General features: G+C 44.5%; 1 protein-coding gene across 3 annotated transcripts in view; it reads right to left on the bottom strand.

Annotated features, from left to right (window-relative positions):
- CWH43 (cell wall biogenesis 43 C-terminal homolog) overlaps positions 1–14,888 on the bottom strand; it is a 533,223-nt gene extending 518,335 nt beyond the window's left edge. The window contains exon 1 of one of the 3 annotated variants that reach the window (XM_069631684.1): positions 14,553–14,888. In XM_069631684.1, the coding sequence (XP_069487785.1) occupies positions 14,553–14,601 (49 nt within the window). In that variant the 5' untranslated portion in view covers positions 14,602–14,888. Of the gene's footprint in view, positions 1–13,131; positions 13,152–14,552 lie in introns of those variants that run through there. The other 2 variants (XM_069631685.1, XM_069631686.1) reach the window with 2 other exon arrangements.
- Positions 14,889–19,229: the final 4,341 nt, after the last annotated feature.

Raw genomic sequence — 19,229 nt, forward strand, 5'->3', positions numbered from 1 at the left:
TTGAACCTCATCAGTAGGGCAGAGCTGTGACTCTCTAAGAATAGTGAGCAATGGGTCCACGCCTAGATTCCCCTAGTAACTTAGGGTGAGACAGCATCCTCCCAGCCTTCCTACTCAAGACCTTTGCGACTGAAACACACCACACTTACATAACAATCATCAACAGCTCCTTAACTCAAGGCATCTTCCACTCGAAACCTCAAGACCAAACTGACAAACACTCCTGCTTCTCAAGAAACCAACACTGCTCCCTGATGACCTAGCAACTACCGCACTGTCACCCATCTTCCCTTCCTATGTAAGCTCCTTGGGAAAGCAGTAGTCAGGCAACTCATCTAGCACATTGAACCGAATAACCTCCTTCAGTCCGTCCTACCAATCTGGCTTCAGACCCAGATGCAGCAAATAAACAGCTACATCAAGGTGATCAACAATGACCTTATAATTCTCGATGATGACCATTCTTGCCCCCGGGTTCTTCTTGACCTCTCAGCAGCTTTAGATACAGTAGACCACCAGACACTCATTGCCAATCTACATCGTCGCATGTAGATCAGCAAGATCATCCTTAGTTGGTTTAAATCCTACCTTGCTAATCGCCAACAGTTCATACAAATGGATTCCTCCAAATCACCAACTGTACCCATCACCTGTGATGTCCTGCAATGATCCACCCTGCCCCCCATGCTCTTCAATCTTTACATGGAACCGATTGGAATCCTTCTTGCTCCACACCCACCAATACACAGATGACATACAAGATACTACCTCGAGATATCGTCCATTGAAGACACCCACAGGCTTACGGCCTGCCTCACATTGATCCAGCCCTGGATGCCCAGTGCTTACTTGAAGCTCAACCCCTCCAAGACTAAATTCCTACTGCTGACTAACAACATTGAACACCCTGACATCCAGACCTTGCTTTCTGCTATGAACCTCAATGGCTTCAGACCCCAGCTGGCTACCTACGCCAAGTCCCTTGGGTACAAAATTGACAGACACCTCACCTTCAAACAACACATTGCAAGGAAGACAGAAACGGCTTGGTACCAACGTTCTCTCCTGTGGAAACAATCAAGCCCTTCATCTCAGAAACCAACTTCATATCCTCTGTCCAAGCCTTGTGCCTCTCTTACCTGAATGGTGGCAATGCCCTTTTGGAAGGCATGCAACAGCACGATTCATCAGAGGACTCCACAAATTTGGCCACATCACCAACCCTCATCAAACTGCAAAGGCTCCCGCTGCAAGCCCGGACCATCTTCTAATCCTGTTGCATCATCAATAAGGCTGTCACCCTGAAGTCCCCAGGCTATCTCACTGAAAAACTCAGCATCTTCAGAGACCTAAGATTCACCAGCAGTAAAGACATGTGAAGACTTGAACTCCACCAGTGCAAGAAGCAAAGAACCAGAATAAAGGCTTTCTCTGTCCCAAGTCTCTGTAAACTCATCCCTGTCAACATCAAACACACCCCATCACTTCTACAGTTCAGGAAAGAGCTCAAGACCTTCCCCTTCAAGGAATGGATCCACCCTAACACCTCGGTCCACACACTCTGCGCTTCCCAACTTACCTGAAACTGGGTGATCTGATCCCCTCTGTTTCCTCCCCTGGTTGCAATCCCTTGCTGCCAATTGGTCGCCCACCCTCACATGTGTTAGCTCCCTGCACCCTTTTTCTCTGATTCCCTGACTGTGTTCTTCGCCCTACAATTGTAAAGTGCTTCACTGCTTCCTGAAGTTAGGTCTGCACTCAATAAATACCATGATAATCTTTTTTTTATTATATGGTTAAAGCATTCAACCTTTAATAACATTGTAATAGAATAAACCAACACACATAGAATCATATTAAAACGTATGTGGATACAGATCAATTCCTGTCTTAAAATTTTGAATCAATAAAGTCAATTGGCATCAATAGCAATTAATTCTTACAATAGAAAGAAAAAATCAGAAGAAAAAAGTAAAAATGTCCTTATCTAAAGGACCATTATACAGTATTGTTTTATAGGTTCAATGCTTTTATTAAGCCAACTAGAGCAATTACAATGGAGGTTGTCCGCCCAGCCAAACATAAGTGCCAAAATCACTCAGTTTCAACAAGGGAAATTGTTGACAAAAATGTCTCAAACCAGAGCAGCCGAGCACCCCCCATAGGCATGCATTCAGTTACGCAGTGCCTAAGAGATTCACATGAATATGGTGCATTACAGAAGCAACATGTAACCTGTTCGGAGGATATGATACCATATCTGGCAAGGATTTTTTTGGTGAGCAGTAGGTTCCATCAAAATCATAAAAAGATGGCCCTCGTTAATTTGGCCGGGTAAATGCTTAGAAAAGGTTCTATGATGCCCAACCTCTTATAGACAGTGCACAAATGACTCAATGAAGAATAATAGTGCATAGAATACATTGTTTTGACCCAGTCATGGTTGTACAAAGATACCTTAACCTTTCAAGGAGTATGCACGAAATCTTTAATGGAACAAGTGATGACAACTAGAATAGTAATGAAACAGGAGATAGAGGTAGGTCTGGTAGGTTAGAAAAAAACTGAAAGGAGGATTCACTTCCAGTGGTTAAAAACAAATGTAATCATTAAGAATTTTAAACATAAAACAACGTACATTAGTATTCACAAAAATTATGTGAAAAACCAACCCTAGTAATGGTTTCTCATAGGTTTAGAGTCATTTTCAAATTACCACATGTGTGGCCAGGGTAACTTTACAATATCGGTTGCACATTCAGTTAAATCCTAGTTTTCAAACATATTGAAACAACATAGGGTTATTTTGCAAATGTTTCTGTGATTAATTGCATCTGTTTGAACACTGTCTTTGAGTTAGAAAATACAATTTCTCAACATGTTTCAGTTCACAAAACAGGTGTTAAATCTGGAACATTCTTCAGGAGAGAAACCCTGGTTCATGTACAAGCGTTTAGACTACGCTGGGATCTGAATAGCTGTGCCAGCGTGGAGTTCCTTGTCTTCCTTTCCCTATCAGACAAAAACAAACTAGCATCGATCTGAGCTCATGCTCTGAAGTTTGGTAAATGTAATCACTTTTGTCTTTTGTGGGATTGACCTTCAAGGAGTAAGCTTCAATATAACTGACAAAAGAGGTTATTAAGCACTGAAGGCCAACTGCAGTACAATCAAATAATAAGAAATCATCGGCACACACAACAGATTGCGTTTTTAGGTGCCATCATTTAGGTGAAACAAATATAGCAGATTTCAAGCAATCATCAACATCTACAAGACACAAATTAAATAGGCAGGAGGGCAGTACGCACCCCTGCCTAACCCCATATGCAGTGGGGATGGTTATAGAAAGACCACCAGTATGATTGAGGCAAACTTGTATATTGGTATTGTTGTAAAGCCTCACAATAAGCTTAAGGAGGCCAGGACGAATGCCCCAGGTCTGAAGCTTGAGCCACAGTTTGTTACAATCAACTGCATCAACCACAGAGCTGAGATCGAGAGAAGCAACCAATATTGATTCATACTTCCCTCCCCAAGCTAGGTGTTGTAAGCAATTCACCATAAGACCATTTAGAGACGTCCCTAAATGGTGCCTAAATCCTGTCTGCAATTTGCCCAATACCTGAGAGTCAGCAATCCATAACTCAAGATGATCGGGCAAAATCGAGGCAAATAACTTACTTTATGTATCTTGAGTTGCAATTGGCCGGTAATTGAGGGTACATGTTCTCTCAGCTATTTTATAGATTGGTATTATCAGGGCAGAAGACCATGAGTGTGGCAGCTCAACAGTGATAACTATGTTTTGAAATAGACAAGAGAAAGCAGCAGCCCAGAGATCCGGATCACTCCTAAACAAAAGGTTGGAGAGCCCACTCAGACCCGGGGCACGGGAAGAGCTTAGCTGCAGTATAGCCTGATGTACCATCTTGGGCCCAAAATCTTCCGGATTCAAGCACTTGGAATTATTGCCTAATAGAAGTATGGTACCTAGCTCATAGTCTACTTTAACAGAGTAAACCGTTTTAAAATGAGCAACCCATACTGATTCTGTCACCGCATTATTTTGAATGCTGTATTGTGACAGATGATTGCTTTTAACCAATCTACAGATTTACAGTTGAGCATCACTTCGGAGTCAACCTGAAGTCTTTTTGCCCCTGAATTTCGCATCCAGTTTTTGTAGGACTGGCTAATCTTTGTGATGAGCAGTTGAGCCACATCAAGTGGAGGGCCCAATTGATATCTGAGACGTCTTATACTCTGTCTCATATCCTTTCTTCTCAATACCACTTCCTCATTGTAGGCATGGGCATATCGATCAGTAATCTCTCGTTTTGTCAACATACTCATTTTCCCAGCTGTACTTGTAGCAGAAGAGGTCATCATCAATGAAGTAACAAATGTGCCAAATTTGTCAGAGGCAAGGATGATGGACTTCTCTTCCTTTGAGGAGGGACGCAGGAAGTGAGAGAGATGATAATTCACCTGGGCTGCAAGGCCCACATTCCAAAAGATCCTGTTACCAGCCCCATTAATCACTAGATCACAATATTTCATATGGATTCACGTTCATGCTCCAATTTGATGCCAAAATCCGTTTCTAGCATTGCATGATCACTATAATTGGTGGGTGTAACTATAAATTGTATTCATTGTGTATACATCCACATGTTAACAGAATAATTGTCCAAAATTGAGCATTTGTTACCGTCTGTCCATATGGGCGCTACAGCATTGAGAACGCCAAGTGCATGGGAGAGGGGGAGAGGAAAAGTGCATGGAAGGGGGGAGAAGTGGAAAGTGCGAAGCAGTGGAGAAACAGATAAATCACAATAAATAAATAATAAAAGCAACAAACATTGGTAGTGCAGCCAGAAATTTGCAAGTGCTAGGTCTAAGGCAGCAGACAGGTTAGATTTGATAAGTGCAGGAAGAAAAAGGGGGGGGGGGCTGTATGGGTACAGATACAGACCCCAGTGCAAGGAGTCATAAGGGGTCATATAAGCAGGAAGGCATTATACTTGTACTGGTACCTATTCAAACAATATTATACACAATACTTCAAAAAATACTTTTTATTTATATACAAAAATCCATATAAAAAATGGAATAAAACATATTACAAATTTGTATAGTGTAAATACACATTTTGAAGAAGTGCCCAAACTTCTAAAAACATTTGTAAAACAGGAGATCATACAATTTAACACACCAAACATTCCACAGATAATAAGTACTACTGTCTAAAGCTGACATCAAGAACTAAAGTATACCTGAGCTATATTTCTCGATTTTTACCAACCTGATCTTAATTCAGTTTTGACCCAACATGTTTCAGTTCTTTCTAATAACTCTTGGACATTCTTCGGGGGTGATAACATACAACTATTTGTCTATTTTTTTACAAAAACACTCGAATGATGGGAAACCAATATATTGTAGGCAATCTTTAGTGGTTCTTAGCCCTGTTGATCACTATTTCTTGACTGGGACTGCCTCAGGCTGTAGCTTCTTTCTAAATAAACCAATAACACTCAAATCAAAATAGCCACCACTATGGACCAACATGGTCATAATTTCATATTTTGACCATTGGTGTCTATGGTTATGTCACACCTACAAATTACACCATACCTGAAGATCCTTCAAATTTGACGGACGGTCACAACATCATAAATATGATAACACTTTCAGTGTGTCTACTTCAACTGTATTTAGGGATCATACATTCAACCTGCCCGTGGCAAGACCTCAACATCATCCAATTTAATATCAGCTTTTTATCCAAGTCCAGCACTCTACCGCAACCTACCCCAGCGGTTCACACAAGAAACCACAAGATCACCACATCAGACAATATGCTTCCCCTGCTACTCCCAATCACCATGCTCGCAAACACCACTTCTAACCCTACCACCTTAGTAACGCTTTATAACCAAACCCTACAAAAGGCCATCGACAAAGTGGCCCCTCTAGGCCTCCGCAAATCAAAACCTAACGCCCACTCCAACTCTTGGTTCACAGACAACCTAAATAACCTTTGAACGGCCAAAAGAACAGCAGAGAACAATTGCAAAAAAATAACTTCCACCAAAAACAAAAGTCTGTTCAACTCCCTAGCGATTGAATACAAGGCAGCCACCATCCACACTAAGGGTAATACGTACAACACAAGAATCAAGAATGCCAACTCTGACACCAAAGAGATCTTCACCATTCTTCGGGAGCTCGAATTACCCGCCACCACACCAGACCATTGCATTAAGTATCTCCCCTGGTGCACTAACACTCAAAATGCCTTATCTGACAAAGTCACCTCACTTCATAAGAAAATCAAAGCCAAATCATCTAAGCTTGCCGCAGTTAACTTGCCTTCTGACCTTCCCCCTCCACACAGTAACCCCACCCCGAGATTCAAATTCACTCCAACCTCCACCACTGAAATATTAAAAATCATCAATGCACTAAAGCCATCTAGATTTCAAGGCGGCCTCTGTCCGGCAACCTTCATCAAAGATTGTGCTGAGAAACCTGCACCATTCATCACTACCCTAATCAACAATTCCTTCACGATTGCAACGTACCAAGAAACCTGAAAGAAGCATGGGTGCTTTTTTGCTAATAAAAACGACCCTACACCCAAATATCCCGACTAATACCGACCAATCAAGGCAGTGCCATTTTTATTGAAAATCCTTCGACAGAGTTGCGTACCTATAAATTCAAAAATACTTGGAAACCCATAACCCCTTCGTCCTTCGTCAATCAGGCTTCCGCCCCGGCCATGGGACAGAAACTGCCCTCCTGGATCTTAAAATACAAATGGATCAGATCAAGGATAAAGGAGACCTGGCAATTCTCCTCCTTCTAGACCTGTCAGCTGCATTCGACCTAGTCAACCACAATATCCTTTGTTAACACCTGCCCATTGCTCAAACAGTGCCATAAAATGGATCAAATCCTTCTGTGCAGACAGCACCATGAGAGTCTACTCATCCATGACAGCAGCACGACCGGTCCCAGTCACATGCGGAGTACAACAAGGATCTTGTGTCTCCGCTACTCCCTACAATGTGTTTACTAAGCCGCTTTTTGACCTCCTTGACAAACTGGGCATCTCATACACTAATTATGCTGATGATACCCACATTCTGGTACCTATCTTAGGTAACTTTGACACTGACACCAAAATATTAAATGATATTCACCTCGCGATTCAAGCCTGGATGGCACAACACGAGCTTTGTCTGAATGACGAAAAAAATAAGCTACTCATTATCGGCAACCCCCCTAGACTAAAGTCATTACCGTTAGCCTACAAATCCTTCAAAATTAATGGAAACACCATCACAGTGGCTAAGGAGGTAAAACCATTAGGAGTCTATTTGAATTCATCTTTGTCTCTTACGAGGAAAGCCAATGCCATTGCCTCATCGGCTGCCTAAGCAGCCAAATTGATCACAGCTAGCAGTCCTTTCCTAACGACAGACAACTACGTCAGTCTAGCCAGAGCTCTCATCTTATTGAGAATTGACTGCTGCAACGCCCTCTTTGCTGGCTCTAACTCTTGAAACATCAATAAGTTGCAAATAATTCAAAACAATGTAATCAGAGCTGCCCCCAACATCCCCAAAAAGGATCACATCCCCACAGCCAGGCGCAACCTTCACTGCTTATCAGTATGTGATCGCATCAAATTCAAAGTCCTATCACTAACCCACAAATGCCTGTCTAAAAGCACCCCAGCCTATCTTGCCAGCCAATTCGCTAAAGCCCAGACCAACAGACCCATCCGAACAGCCTACTCACACCTTCTTACTATCCCAAGATTCAAACTGCAAAAAGCTGGAGGTTGCAGCTTCCCAGTAATCACAGCTAAAAAGTGGAACTCCATGCCACTCTCGCTCAGAGCAGACATGTCGTTCTGGTCGTTCCGCAAAGGTCTTAAACCTTGGCTCTTCACCCAAGAAGCACCACTAACCTCCCCATGATCAACCTACTACCACTACTAAACCATATGCAATCAATGATGCAATCAACGTACCCACTCCATGCCAAACTGTTTGTAACTCCTATGCAAGCTCTGTGATATGACTGTAACCTACGTCCACAGCAAACAAACATGTAACCATATTCTTAAGTTTAAGCGCCTAGATGAATCAGGGCTTGGTGCGCTATATAAATGTAGAAATAAATAAATAAACCTTCTCTCTGAAAAATTCAAACATAGCGTATACACGCTACATTTTCCATTATAAATACAGCATTTAAATTGCCCAAAAAGCTTTTGGGGGGGAAAGTACATGGTCATGCCACTGGTACTGTGTATCCATACAGCGGAAGCTTAAGCTGTCCCTGCATGCATCATAACACTAAAACTGCCAGAGCCTAGTGTGGCCCAACAGGAGAGCAGAAGTGCAAAACAAGCCACCTTTATGCCACAAAACACGCACAAGACTGTGCTCACCTCGCGGACCACACTCGGGGTTCCGCTTATGCTGGCCGAGTGCCATGTCAAACATGTGTATCTCTTGTAACAATACACCTACAAAGGGTGCAACATTGATTAAACCAACTGTATCATTGCCTTTTAAAGTACAGACCAAAAACGGAGTGTGACATGCTTTTTCAGTTTAAAACAAAGCCAAACCACAACGTAGCTTACTCCTGAGTCTGGCCAACACACCACTGCACCATGGATATAAGGCTGCAGAGCCTCCAAACTGCAAATATTTAGAAGGGGAACTCAGCATAATGATATGTGTACATTTTGCGTGGTGACGCAGATCACATGATCCTTCCCACTGTCACTAGCTCTTAAATACACAGTCTGATTACTACCTTACAGGCTCATAGTTATGAAAACAACTGTATTCCACTGTGGCCGAACCCAAAATGCACAAACTACTTAAGGGCACACTCCAAGGAGCAGCAACACCCGTAGATCACAATACAGGGCGTAAAACACAGCTCGATGTGTGATCTAAATAACACAAAATGTCCCGCTGTTCCCAAAAGAACCCAATGACAACTCGTCTCAACTGTGCGAAAAACAAGTCCCTTTCAACTTCCTGGCCCACACACAACCTTGTGAGAGTATGCCACTCATGTACAATGTAACCACTGGGAATAATCATCATTACTATATAGTGGGTATATACATATCGTGTAAGGACCCACTAATGAGGAGGAATGGGTGGCACACAATTGTGCTCATTTCAGATGATCTCCCTCTGACTCCACCTGATTTGCATAAAAAACCTTCCTACTGTTATATAAAAAAACAGCCTGTACAATTATTCCAAGAATGTATGCATGCTGCCACTCAATGTTTTCATTCAGGCCTGTGACATGACTGTTTGCCATGTAAATCATGTTGTGATCTGCTTGTAACAGTCTCTTGTTTATATACAATTGGTTAGGGCCTCTCACCTTCAATGAGACTGACCACTGGAAATCTGTGTAAGAATTGCCTTTATCCATAAAATGTTTCACTAAGGGCGCAGTCTCAGTGCAATTTTTCAACCAACTCCTATGTTCAATAATATGGGTTCTGTATCTGCAGTTGGTCTTCCCTACGTATAACTTCTCACAAGGACATTAAATCACATATACCACATTGGCCGTGTTACAATTAGTGAAATCCTTCAAGGTCCATACTTTAGATAAACCAAGATCTATGGACACTGAATTGGTGGTCAAGTCACATACTGAACAGCTGCCACATCTGTGGTGCCCCACCACAGTTCTCAAGCCTCGGTAATAAACGGGTGTATTCAAACCAAAATAAAATTCAATAGAAATAAAATGTACAGTAGCCTCTTGATAGAGCATTGGAATGGTGTTAACAGGTATAACAAATAGGAGAGACTCTGGGTTGGTACGTTAAAAAATAATGACTGGGCATTACTGGAATACAGTAATCCGTGACAAATTGCAAGAGGTTACGAAATGTATTACGATTTTAGGCACTTATGACAAATAATGTTGGATAATTAGAATGAATTTATTAAATGAAATGTATAATTCCATACAGATTCTTTTTAAATTATGTTTAAAGGGTTGTATTGTATAATTGATTCATATGAAATGGAAACCCTGATGTGAAAAGATCAGAATGCACATTAAAGAGACATTTAAGAACAAATAAAGATTGTTTGCAAGAGGTGCTGCGCTGCTGGCTCTCCTAATCCCTTATGACTCTCCAGAGACCAATACCCCTCCCCAGAAGCCCATCAGACGTTGCAGGTCTCAGAATTACTGTGAATCGCTTCCTTTGTTTTCGCACAGAGCATTTAAAGCAGAAGCCATTCATGTGTGATGGATCCTCGACGTGGTATTGCGTTTGGCAGATAGAACTCAACACCAGCAAGACAACTGCCACACTGTTCACCAGAAAGAAGATCAAGGAGCACCCGCACGTTAGCCTCAACAGGAAGACCATCAAGTGGGAGAGCAGCAGCTGCTACCTGGATGTGACACGGGACAGCAAACTCAACTGGTGAGGCCATATTGAGAAGACTCAGCAGAAGGCATCAGGAAAGCTGGCGGCACTGTACCCACTCCTGAAGACCAAGCCCATGCCCATCTGGGCAAAGATCAATGTCTACAAGGCGATCATCTGACCTACCCTGACGTATGCCTCCCCAGCATGGATGACCTGCCAGGAGCGACACCAGATGTGTCTTCATAAAGTCCAGAACAAGGCCCTGAGATAGTGGCTGTTGCTCCAGTCTTCACACGGGCAGCTGACCTTCACAGAGAACTGGGGAGGAAGGATAGCTCAGGATAGTTCAGGGGATAGCTCAGGGGGAACGCATTCATCTTGGATAGCAGAACAGGTTTGAATCCTGATCTTGTGCTTAGAAATCACTTGCTAGCATTAAGCGAATTATAATTTTTATCATTATAAATGATGTTGGACGAACATCTAGCAAAGAGCAAGAACTTCTGCCAAGGACTGGATCAGAACCCGAACCTTCTGATCAGGAGACTCACTGCCACCACTGCGAATGCTTTTGACCACTACTCGCGGTCTATCACGGTGACGACCCTGTGAAACCAGCCTTACTGTGACAAGTCCACACACACCAGGAGGAAATCCAACCCACAACTACAAACTCAACCCGAGAGGATGCAGTAGAGAGGCTAAAGCCTTGGTATCCAATAATTACAAAAAGCGAGGGATTGTTTCGATGAGTAACCATTGCCTCAGACAAGACATTCTTAACGTTTCAGTGGTAAGAATTGCATAAGGGGCATTTTTATTCACAAGGCACACACAAAGCACCAATTAGTCGCCCTACTCCATGCCTTCTTCCAACACAGCTAACAAAAAAAGATTTGCCTTTTTTTCATGTTCTTATTTATGAACCCAAAAAGCGTTTATTTTTTGTAGAAAGCCACATTTCCTTCACTTCACATATAAAGCATGCCTTCATCTGACAATAAAAAACAACCACGTAAACTTTTCACACATATTCTGCTATGAATCCTTCAGTCTTGAAAGTACTTTTACAAAACTCACAGACCATTTTTTGTAGCCATCTGCTGAATTGTATTCTGGTATTTGTATTCTTCAATTCAAGATTGGGGATAACAATGCCACAATTATACATTTATTTCCTTAATGTAATTTTAGATGGATGTATATATTCGTGCCAATACTTGTTATGGCGTGTCATCTTTTTAAAACAGAGTATTGTTAAAAGCCAACCATGGCGGGCGAGGGGAAAGGAATGATGAGATGGCAGGTGAGTCATGAAGATTTGCCCGCGATGTGCGAAGATATTTTGCAATCCTGGAAAATGCAGAGGATATTATTTTTCTTGCTCTTAGCCCTGTGTGGATTTTCAGCAAGGCCAGCACGAGGCGCGGGCAGTCTGTGCCTTTGCCTAGGGCCCCACTGTCATGCGGGCCCCAAAGGCATCAGCTGCCTGTATCGAGTATACCAAGTAATATTGCTGTCAATAGGTGCTGGGCTGCTTCCTTGAATGCTGCTCTCTTTTCTGTTTGTCATAGTAAGGCCATGGTGTTATCTCCCAACCCCGTGCAGCACTCAAGAGACAAATATGCTTCCCTGCACCCCAGCGGCGCAACAGACTCTTGGGGCCTCATAATGACTGCCTGTCACATTCTTTCTTCTAGCAGAGTATTTAAAGTGGGAGGGATTTACAAGTAAGGCTTGTTTAAGAGAACATTGTCTTAACGTTTCCGCGTTAAGAGCAGCAAAGGGGCATTTTTTTTTGGAAAGCACATGCAAAGCAGCAGTTGGGACAATTAAACATATCACAGAGAACAGTTCAAATGATCTGCCTTAAATTCATATGTTCATATTTAACACAACAAAAAGCGTTCATTTTAGGAACAATGTAACATGTTCCTCACATCATATATCAAGTATGCATATGTTAAACAATGAAACGCAAACAGCTATTTTCCTTGGTTCTGGCCCTGCGCTGATTTTCACGGCACAAGCCCATGATTGATGTGGGTGAACTGCACCTGCTGACTTTTTTTCAGTGAGCGGACGACGCAACCCCACCTTCAGTGTTTTTGAGGTCTACATTAAAAGAAAGTGTGCTTGCTCACGTGTTCGGCTACCAGGATTGCACTGCAGGTTGTCATCTTCCCACGGCAGACGCTCACCCACAAGACCACATAAAAGTTTCATCAATGCACACATCTCATATTCTGATTTTGTTTTCCGGGAATATTTAATTTTAGATTGTTGGGTTTAAAAGGTCGGCACCTTTTTTTACTTTGCCAACGTAGTTATTGGACCTTCTCCTTCCTCTGATTATTTTTCTGGTATTAATAAACATTTATGAAAGATCAATGCTCATTTGTCTTTTGCATTTTCTTCTAAGGGCAAAGGTCAATTGAACTCAATTTTTATACTACGCTTTAAGATATGTTCATTTTTTCTCCTAATACTCATGGGGGGCGGCTTTTAATTTTCGCTTCAGAAGCCGAAATTCCTACACCAAGTGACGCTAGGCAGCTGTACCCATCCCCAGGTTGAAATAACGCATTTGACAGCCCATGCTGCAGCAGGAATAGGAAAAAAGCTTATGATTTACAGGAAGGTATAAACATATAACATTTCAGCAACAGTCACTTAACCTGCTGAGTTGTTTTTGCAGCGTTCTGTTATAGGATCCCCCATTACCCCCTGCTACTCCTGTGCCTGCCAGACAGCTTGGCCTTATCAAGGTTCAGATGGTCCCTTGACGAGGCTCCCTTCCCATTGTGAAGTCAGCAGCACTTGCCACTTTTGCAAGATGCATGCTAACACGTCACGTGGTCTGAACTCAGAAACCCTGCCACACCCACTGATTTAGATGAGCACGGCACGCAACCAGGTGTTGTTTTGTTCTCATTTTTTGGTTGCCTCATGCAAATGCTTTACAGAATCGCTGCGGGGCAAAATGGCGCTCCTACCCTCATTGTTCAAGAAGAACGGGTGCAACTCCTCCCTCTGCCATAGTAACCAACACCTATGTTTATATTATTGACCCCCCCCCACCCCCACTTTTTTAGTTTGGGCTATCCTGTCTCTTGCGACACCCATGAGCCGAAACTATTGCATTAGAGTAAAGATAGGGCGGAATGGCGTATGAGGAGGGACACACAACCTCTAGGTGTTGTTTGGTCATGTGCCCACCTATGTCCATGCTAATCCATGGCCATTCCTACCCAGTTCCGTCCCGACCGACCCAAAAAACTTCCGCATGGGAACTCTTTGAGCTCCCTTTAGCAAGCCTTACCATCAAACTTTACACTCAAAGCGCCTTCCATTGTTTTTTTCAAAGCAGTCACTGAGAGTTAATGACTTAATTGGCGTTGTAAATATGCTACTGGTGTAATACAAATGACTCTCGATGTATAATCACCCTGTGTGTCCTGCACTGAAGTCCTTTTAAAAACAAGCACTGGCAAAGCCAACAGTTTTGTCTTGTATATACTGTATTAGGGAACTGCTATTAGATACTCGCACCATTTTGCTCCAGCTACCACGAATGGCCAGTCAATACCACTACGGCAGTGCCTGGCAAATGCTGGTCCCATGCCTACACAAAAGCCCAAACTGTTGCCCTTGCCAATGCTTGTTTAGGACTTGAGCCCTATTAAGTTTGATAAAAATTGAAGACATGCCACATTACAAAACATATATACGAATTTGGACGACCAACAAGTTCTATAATCTACTAATTCCATACATGTTTGAAGTTATGTTTAATTTCCAGTGGCTCGGTCTATCTACAAAGTTGCTCTTACTCTTAAGAAGAAGGCGTCATTTCGCATTAAAGTTGCGATTTAAGGTAAGTAAGCTCACGCGTAAAGAACGCGCCTGGCCTGTGTAACTGTTAGACGGAGCACATGGTGTGTTGAAGCATTGCGCGTTGAGTGTATCGGCTGTATTACAAGAGTGTATTTTTTTGCGTGGTGTGTGCTATAACTCTGCTAATGTTAGGGGCAGGGGGCACATTACAGCTAGCCGTCCTCCCTGGCCCCCATCCTCGCGGAAGCTGCAAGCTCCTTACCCAGCAGCGTTTCCATCAAGAGCTCTTTCCAGGCTTTGAGCGCGCTCATGGTTCCCGGCGGCGCAGTCTGCGCACTTGGCGCTTATGGCCGTCGTTGGTGCGCTGCGTTTGCTGCTCCGCCTCACGTTGGGGGCCACAGGCGCACGCGGATGCTTCTTACGGCGGGTGGATGCGGTGTCCCCAAACACCCGTAGCACAGGGGGATAATGGCTTTCCAACTGCGTTGGCAGGCACGCGTGCATTCAACCATTCAGCACGTATCGGTGCGCACGGCGCAGTTCCTCCCGACCGAGCGCATAGGACATAGGACACTCCACAGCCAACAGCAGCAGGTAGAAGAAGAGTTAGATTGGGCGTGTCCGCTGCCAAGGGAGAAGTGCAGCTAAAAAAAAAAAAAAGATTTCCTGTCAGAGAGCGTGCACACCTGCCAAGGTCACTACAAGTCACTCGATTGGGAGTCCCCATCAGTGCCGTCTCTGGGTGACATCGGAGGATGGCGCTGTGCCCCTCTTCCGCGCACGTTGCGACGCCCACAGAGAGGGCTGCCGCGGTGCGCAGCGCTGGCTAAAGAGTTTCCTGAGCGATACACCGTGCGGTACCACCCCGTAGCCATGCCGTACCTTTGGGCTCTGTCACAGCTCTCTCCATGCAAACATTAGGTTATTAATACATTATGATTAGCCGCCGAGTACACGGGGGCAAAGGGGCAGCTGCCCCCGTTCTCCTTGAACAACAGTAACAGGAGGGCTATTTTGCCCCGGTCCCCGTGTAGATTATGTATGTACTTGCACGGGGGATCGAATCGGTTGAGGGAAGGCATCAGAAACCCTAATGCATTGGGACGGTACCAGATACTTCTTTCCACAGTTACTACTTGAGAGACGTACTGGTAACGTAATATGTATAAGTGTTGAAACCGAGATTCTAAAGCAGCTTTCCAAGTGCCAAGATCATCAAGTTAGGCCTAGCCCCACCCTCCTTGCCATCTGCAGCTACTGTAACCAGTGGCGTATCCAGGAATCAAATTAAGGGGTGAGCACAGAGGGTGCCACAGACAAAAGTAAGGGGGGCCGCCTATAACAGGGCAATGTATATGCAGGGTCGGCTTTAGGGCAGAGTGGGCCAGGCGACTGCCTGGGCACCGTACCTCCCAGGGCACCATTTGGCCCCTGCCACGCCAGCTCGGGGAGTCTTTCAAGGACACCCCCGAGCTGGCGCAGTGGGAGAAGGCGCAGCAGGTGCTCTTTTGTTATTAAATGCGCACGCAGCGGCCTATCCACATGAAACGTCCCCACTCTGACACGGGAGCGAGGCGGTTTTCATTGGAGTAGGACACTCATGCATTAGCATGAGCGTCCTATTCCAGTGATTACCTCCCTGCCCGACGCAGGAGCGGGGAATTGGAAAAAAAAATGTGCCACTCCTACCCCCCCTGTTGACCAGGGGCACGGAGGGAGGGGGGCGCCAATTCAACAAGGGCGCTGCTGCCGCTAAGGCCCTGTGTGTATGCTTTTCCCAAAATGACGTGGGCGAAGTAGTTAAAAGTGGCCCCGGGGGAGGTAAAAATCGTGCATTTATACAGCAAGCAATTCTGTTTTGTATATGTATATATCTTGATGTTACCGATATTGTCTCATTCTATATCGATATTGAAAATATATATCGGTATATCTCCAAAATTCGGTATATCGCCCAGCACCAGTTAAGTTCACTCCTGGCTTCGGGCCTTCATGGGCAATGTGTTCAGATGTTGCCTGTGGTCATTGACTGGTAATGGAGGCCGGCCATTTTATGCACTTTGGAAAGATACAGTGTCCATATTGTGTCCCGATCTGACTGGCATAGAGCAATGGAAGAGAGAAATATTCAGAGAAGGAGGGGAAGAAAGGTAAGAGAGGAGGAAGGTAGGTGAAGACATGGAAAGAAGAGCCGTGGTCGAGGTGGGGAGAAAAAGTAGTCAAACTGTGGATTTTCTGGAAAAAGGGGTGGGGTTGCAGAAGATGTGGAAGGGGACCCGCTAGAACATGCAGAAACGTCATTTTGGCCTTTCACTTTGACACAACTACCATGAGGGATTTGTAGGTAATCACTCCAAGAATATAAAATGGAATTTTAAAGAAGTATAGGGGTTGGCGTTGAATGTTAAAGACTGACCAACTCTAGAGACTGACCTAAGTATCGAGGCCGAGGCTCCAATTACTGGTGCAGCCCAGATAGTGAGTCACACAAGCCCTGTCTTTTTAAACTCAAGCAGTTGAGCAATAGATAAATAAATATAAAGATGTTTGGATCCACATCACACTAAATTTATAATTAAATATTCTTATGGTTGACTCCTAAAGAAGAGGCAGCTAATACGTAACATGGTTTTAGATAGCAGTCTTAACATGAATGCATTCAGAACACTTATAAACAGTTGCACTATTATCAAATAAATGGGGCTGTAGTGTATGTGAGCTTAGAGAGGAGAGTTATATCTAGTGGGCAACATGGCTCGGGTCTGTTCCTAGTTGTCATGTGTGTTGAGAGCATAGAGGCATTCAGGTCCAGAGGGGAGCCTTGCGTGCCTGTGGTGCTGGGCAATGCAGCAGTGCCTCACAAAGCGAGGCAGGGTAACTGCTTTTACCATCAGCAGGCCTGGAAAGGGGCAGCACGTCCTCTCCCCCTCTGTGCTCCTCTCCTCGCCCGCCTAGTCATAGAGACACGCAGTCTGTCCTGCACAAAGCTGAGGAAGGGTGAGGTGCGAGCAATCACCTCACCCTTCCTTCATGCAACTAGGTGCTAAGCACCTAAGGACACCAACAGGCAGGCAGGGATCAGGTTCAAAGACCTGCCCTCCCCCAGGGGGCCTATAGTCGGCTATCCGGCCGTGGGCTGACACTTAACAGCCCCCACTACTATACACATCAAAGACCCAGGGCTCCCCTGGGTCTTATAAATACAGAGCGGCATGCTCTGAGAAAACACAATCAGTTTGTGGACCCTGAACGGGGATCCAAACACACAGGAGGTGCACTGTTTACTCAGTGCCTTCCAAACCTTTGCATCTTTAAGCCTCTTAAAAGATCGTTGCATTTCGCTGCGTCTTTTTCCCTCTATTGAACATTGACCTGCTCAACCCGAAGAGAGTGAGCAACGAATATTGACTTTAGAAAACAAAGTCTCCCGGGAAGAATCGCGTAAAGCAGCAGGAACAATTACCTGAACAGAGCAGAAGAAATCCTGCGGCTCGGCGAGGTGGCAGCGTTTCCAAGCATACGTCTTCTTTACAAGGTAAGCTGCACACCGAGCCCCGTCGAGCACATTAGGCCGCTCCCCCGGCAAGACGCGGGACAGGCGCTGCCCGGCTATTCTTACACAAAGTAAGCACAGGAGTATAAGGGGGAGAGCCCATCCCGGGAAATCAACATTTCTAGTATGGATAGCCAGTCGCAGTGACACAGTTAGTAAGTGTCAGGACTCATATGTGAAAGGGGGGGCGTTTTTTCGCCAAACCTCCACCTGCAACATTTCGGTAGGGGTGGATACAAATTGTTTTTCTGCATGACATCCCCACACACTTTCCCAGCACGGGAGACAGCAATTTGGGGCAGTACAACAGAAGGAGGGTGGCAAGTAGCACAGCAAGAGAGCGCTCTTTCTTTGACATCGGTACAGAGTCTGCTTACACAGGTTTGAAATCTCGGCGGGGTCAAACTCAGCCTTTCATCCTTCCGAGGTCGATAAAATAAGCACCACACACTGTGTTTAATAATAAGCAGCGCTCAGATTCCTGAAGGTAAAAAGAAGACATGTGTCCCAAACGAAAATCACAGGATGCCAACACACCAGCGCAAAAACCCAAGTCCCCACACCTGTTGGCAGCCATAGAAGCAGCAGAGCATTACGGTTGGGCTTGGGTGAGGGAGAATATTTACGGCCTGCCAAGGGATGGGATAACCATGCCACCCACCCAAGATGTTGTCACTACACCATCAAAGAGACAGAAAGTGACGGATGGCCCCAAAAAAGGTAACACAAAACTGGCAAAATTGTGCGAGAACATGTCGGAAATGCAGCAGTTATTACGGGATATGAGGGAGAAAAAATGACCTCAAACAGGGGAACAAGGGGCAGCAAACACCAACATACCTGTAGAACCTAACATAGTGGTGACCCCCCCCACTCCAGCAACAAGCCAAGCTATCCCAACACCAGCCACAGCACAGCCACAAGTGCCAGCTGCACCAACAACTGCCCCTACAGTTGCACCAACAGCAATCACGGCAGACCCAACAGGGGCTCTGAAGGCATGGCCAACTCCCAATGCAGTTACAGTAGGGCAAACGGGACAGAACAACAACAATCCAACAGACATAGCAACAATTTGCAATGCCCAAATAGAACTAAAAATGAAAGCTTTCCAGACTGAAATACTGAACAGATATAAAAGATGCCTCGCATGGAATATTGGTATCACAATTAAAGAATCCATATGGGCCAAATAATTCATAGACATCTTTTCTTTAATAGAAGCCCAGCACAAAGGAAAATATGCTTTTAGAGACCCTAATAAGATAGAGGAGAAAGCCATAGCCAGGAACGCCCAGGTAGAACAGAACTGGGACAACTGGCTCCAAGCCTTTGCCATCTTAGCAACAATCTATGAGGAAAAAGTCCCACACGATGGGAGAAAAA

The sequence above is a fragment of the Ambystoma mexicanum genome, chromosome 6q (genome assembly GCF_040938575.1).
Source record: "Ambystoma mexicanum isolate Mex_15411 chromosome 6q, UKY_AmexF1_1, whole genome shotgun sequence".
In the NCBI taxonomy this organism is placed as follows: Eukaryota; Metazoa; Chordata; class Amphibia; order Caudata; family Ambystomatidae; genus Ambystoma; species Ambystoma mexicanum.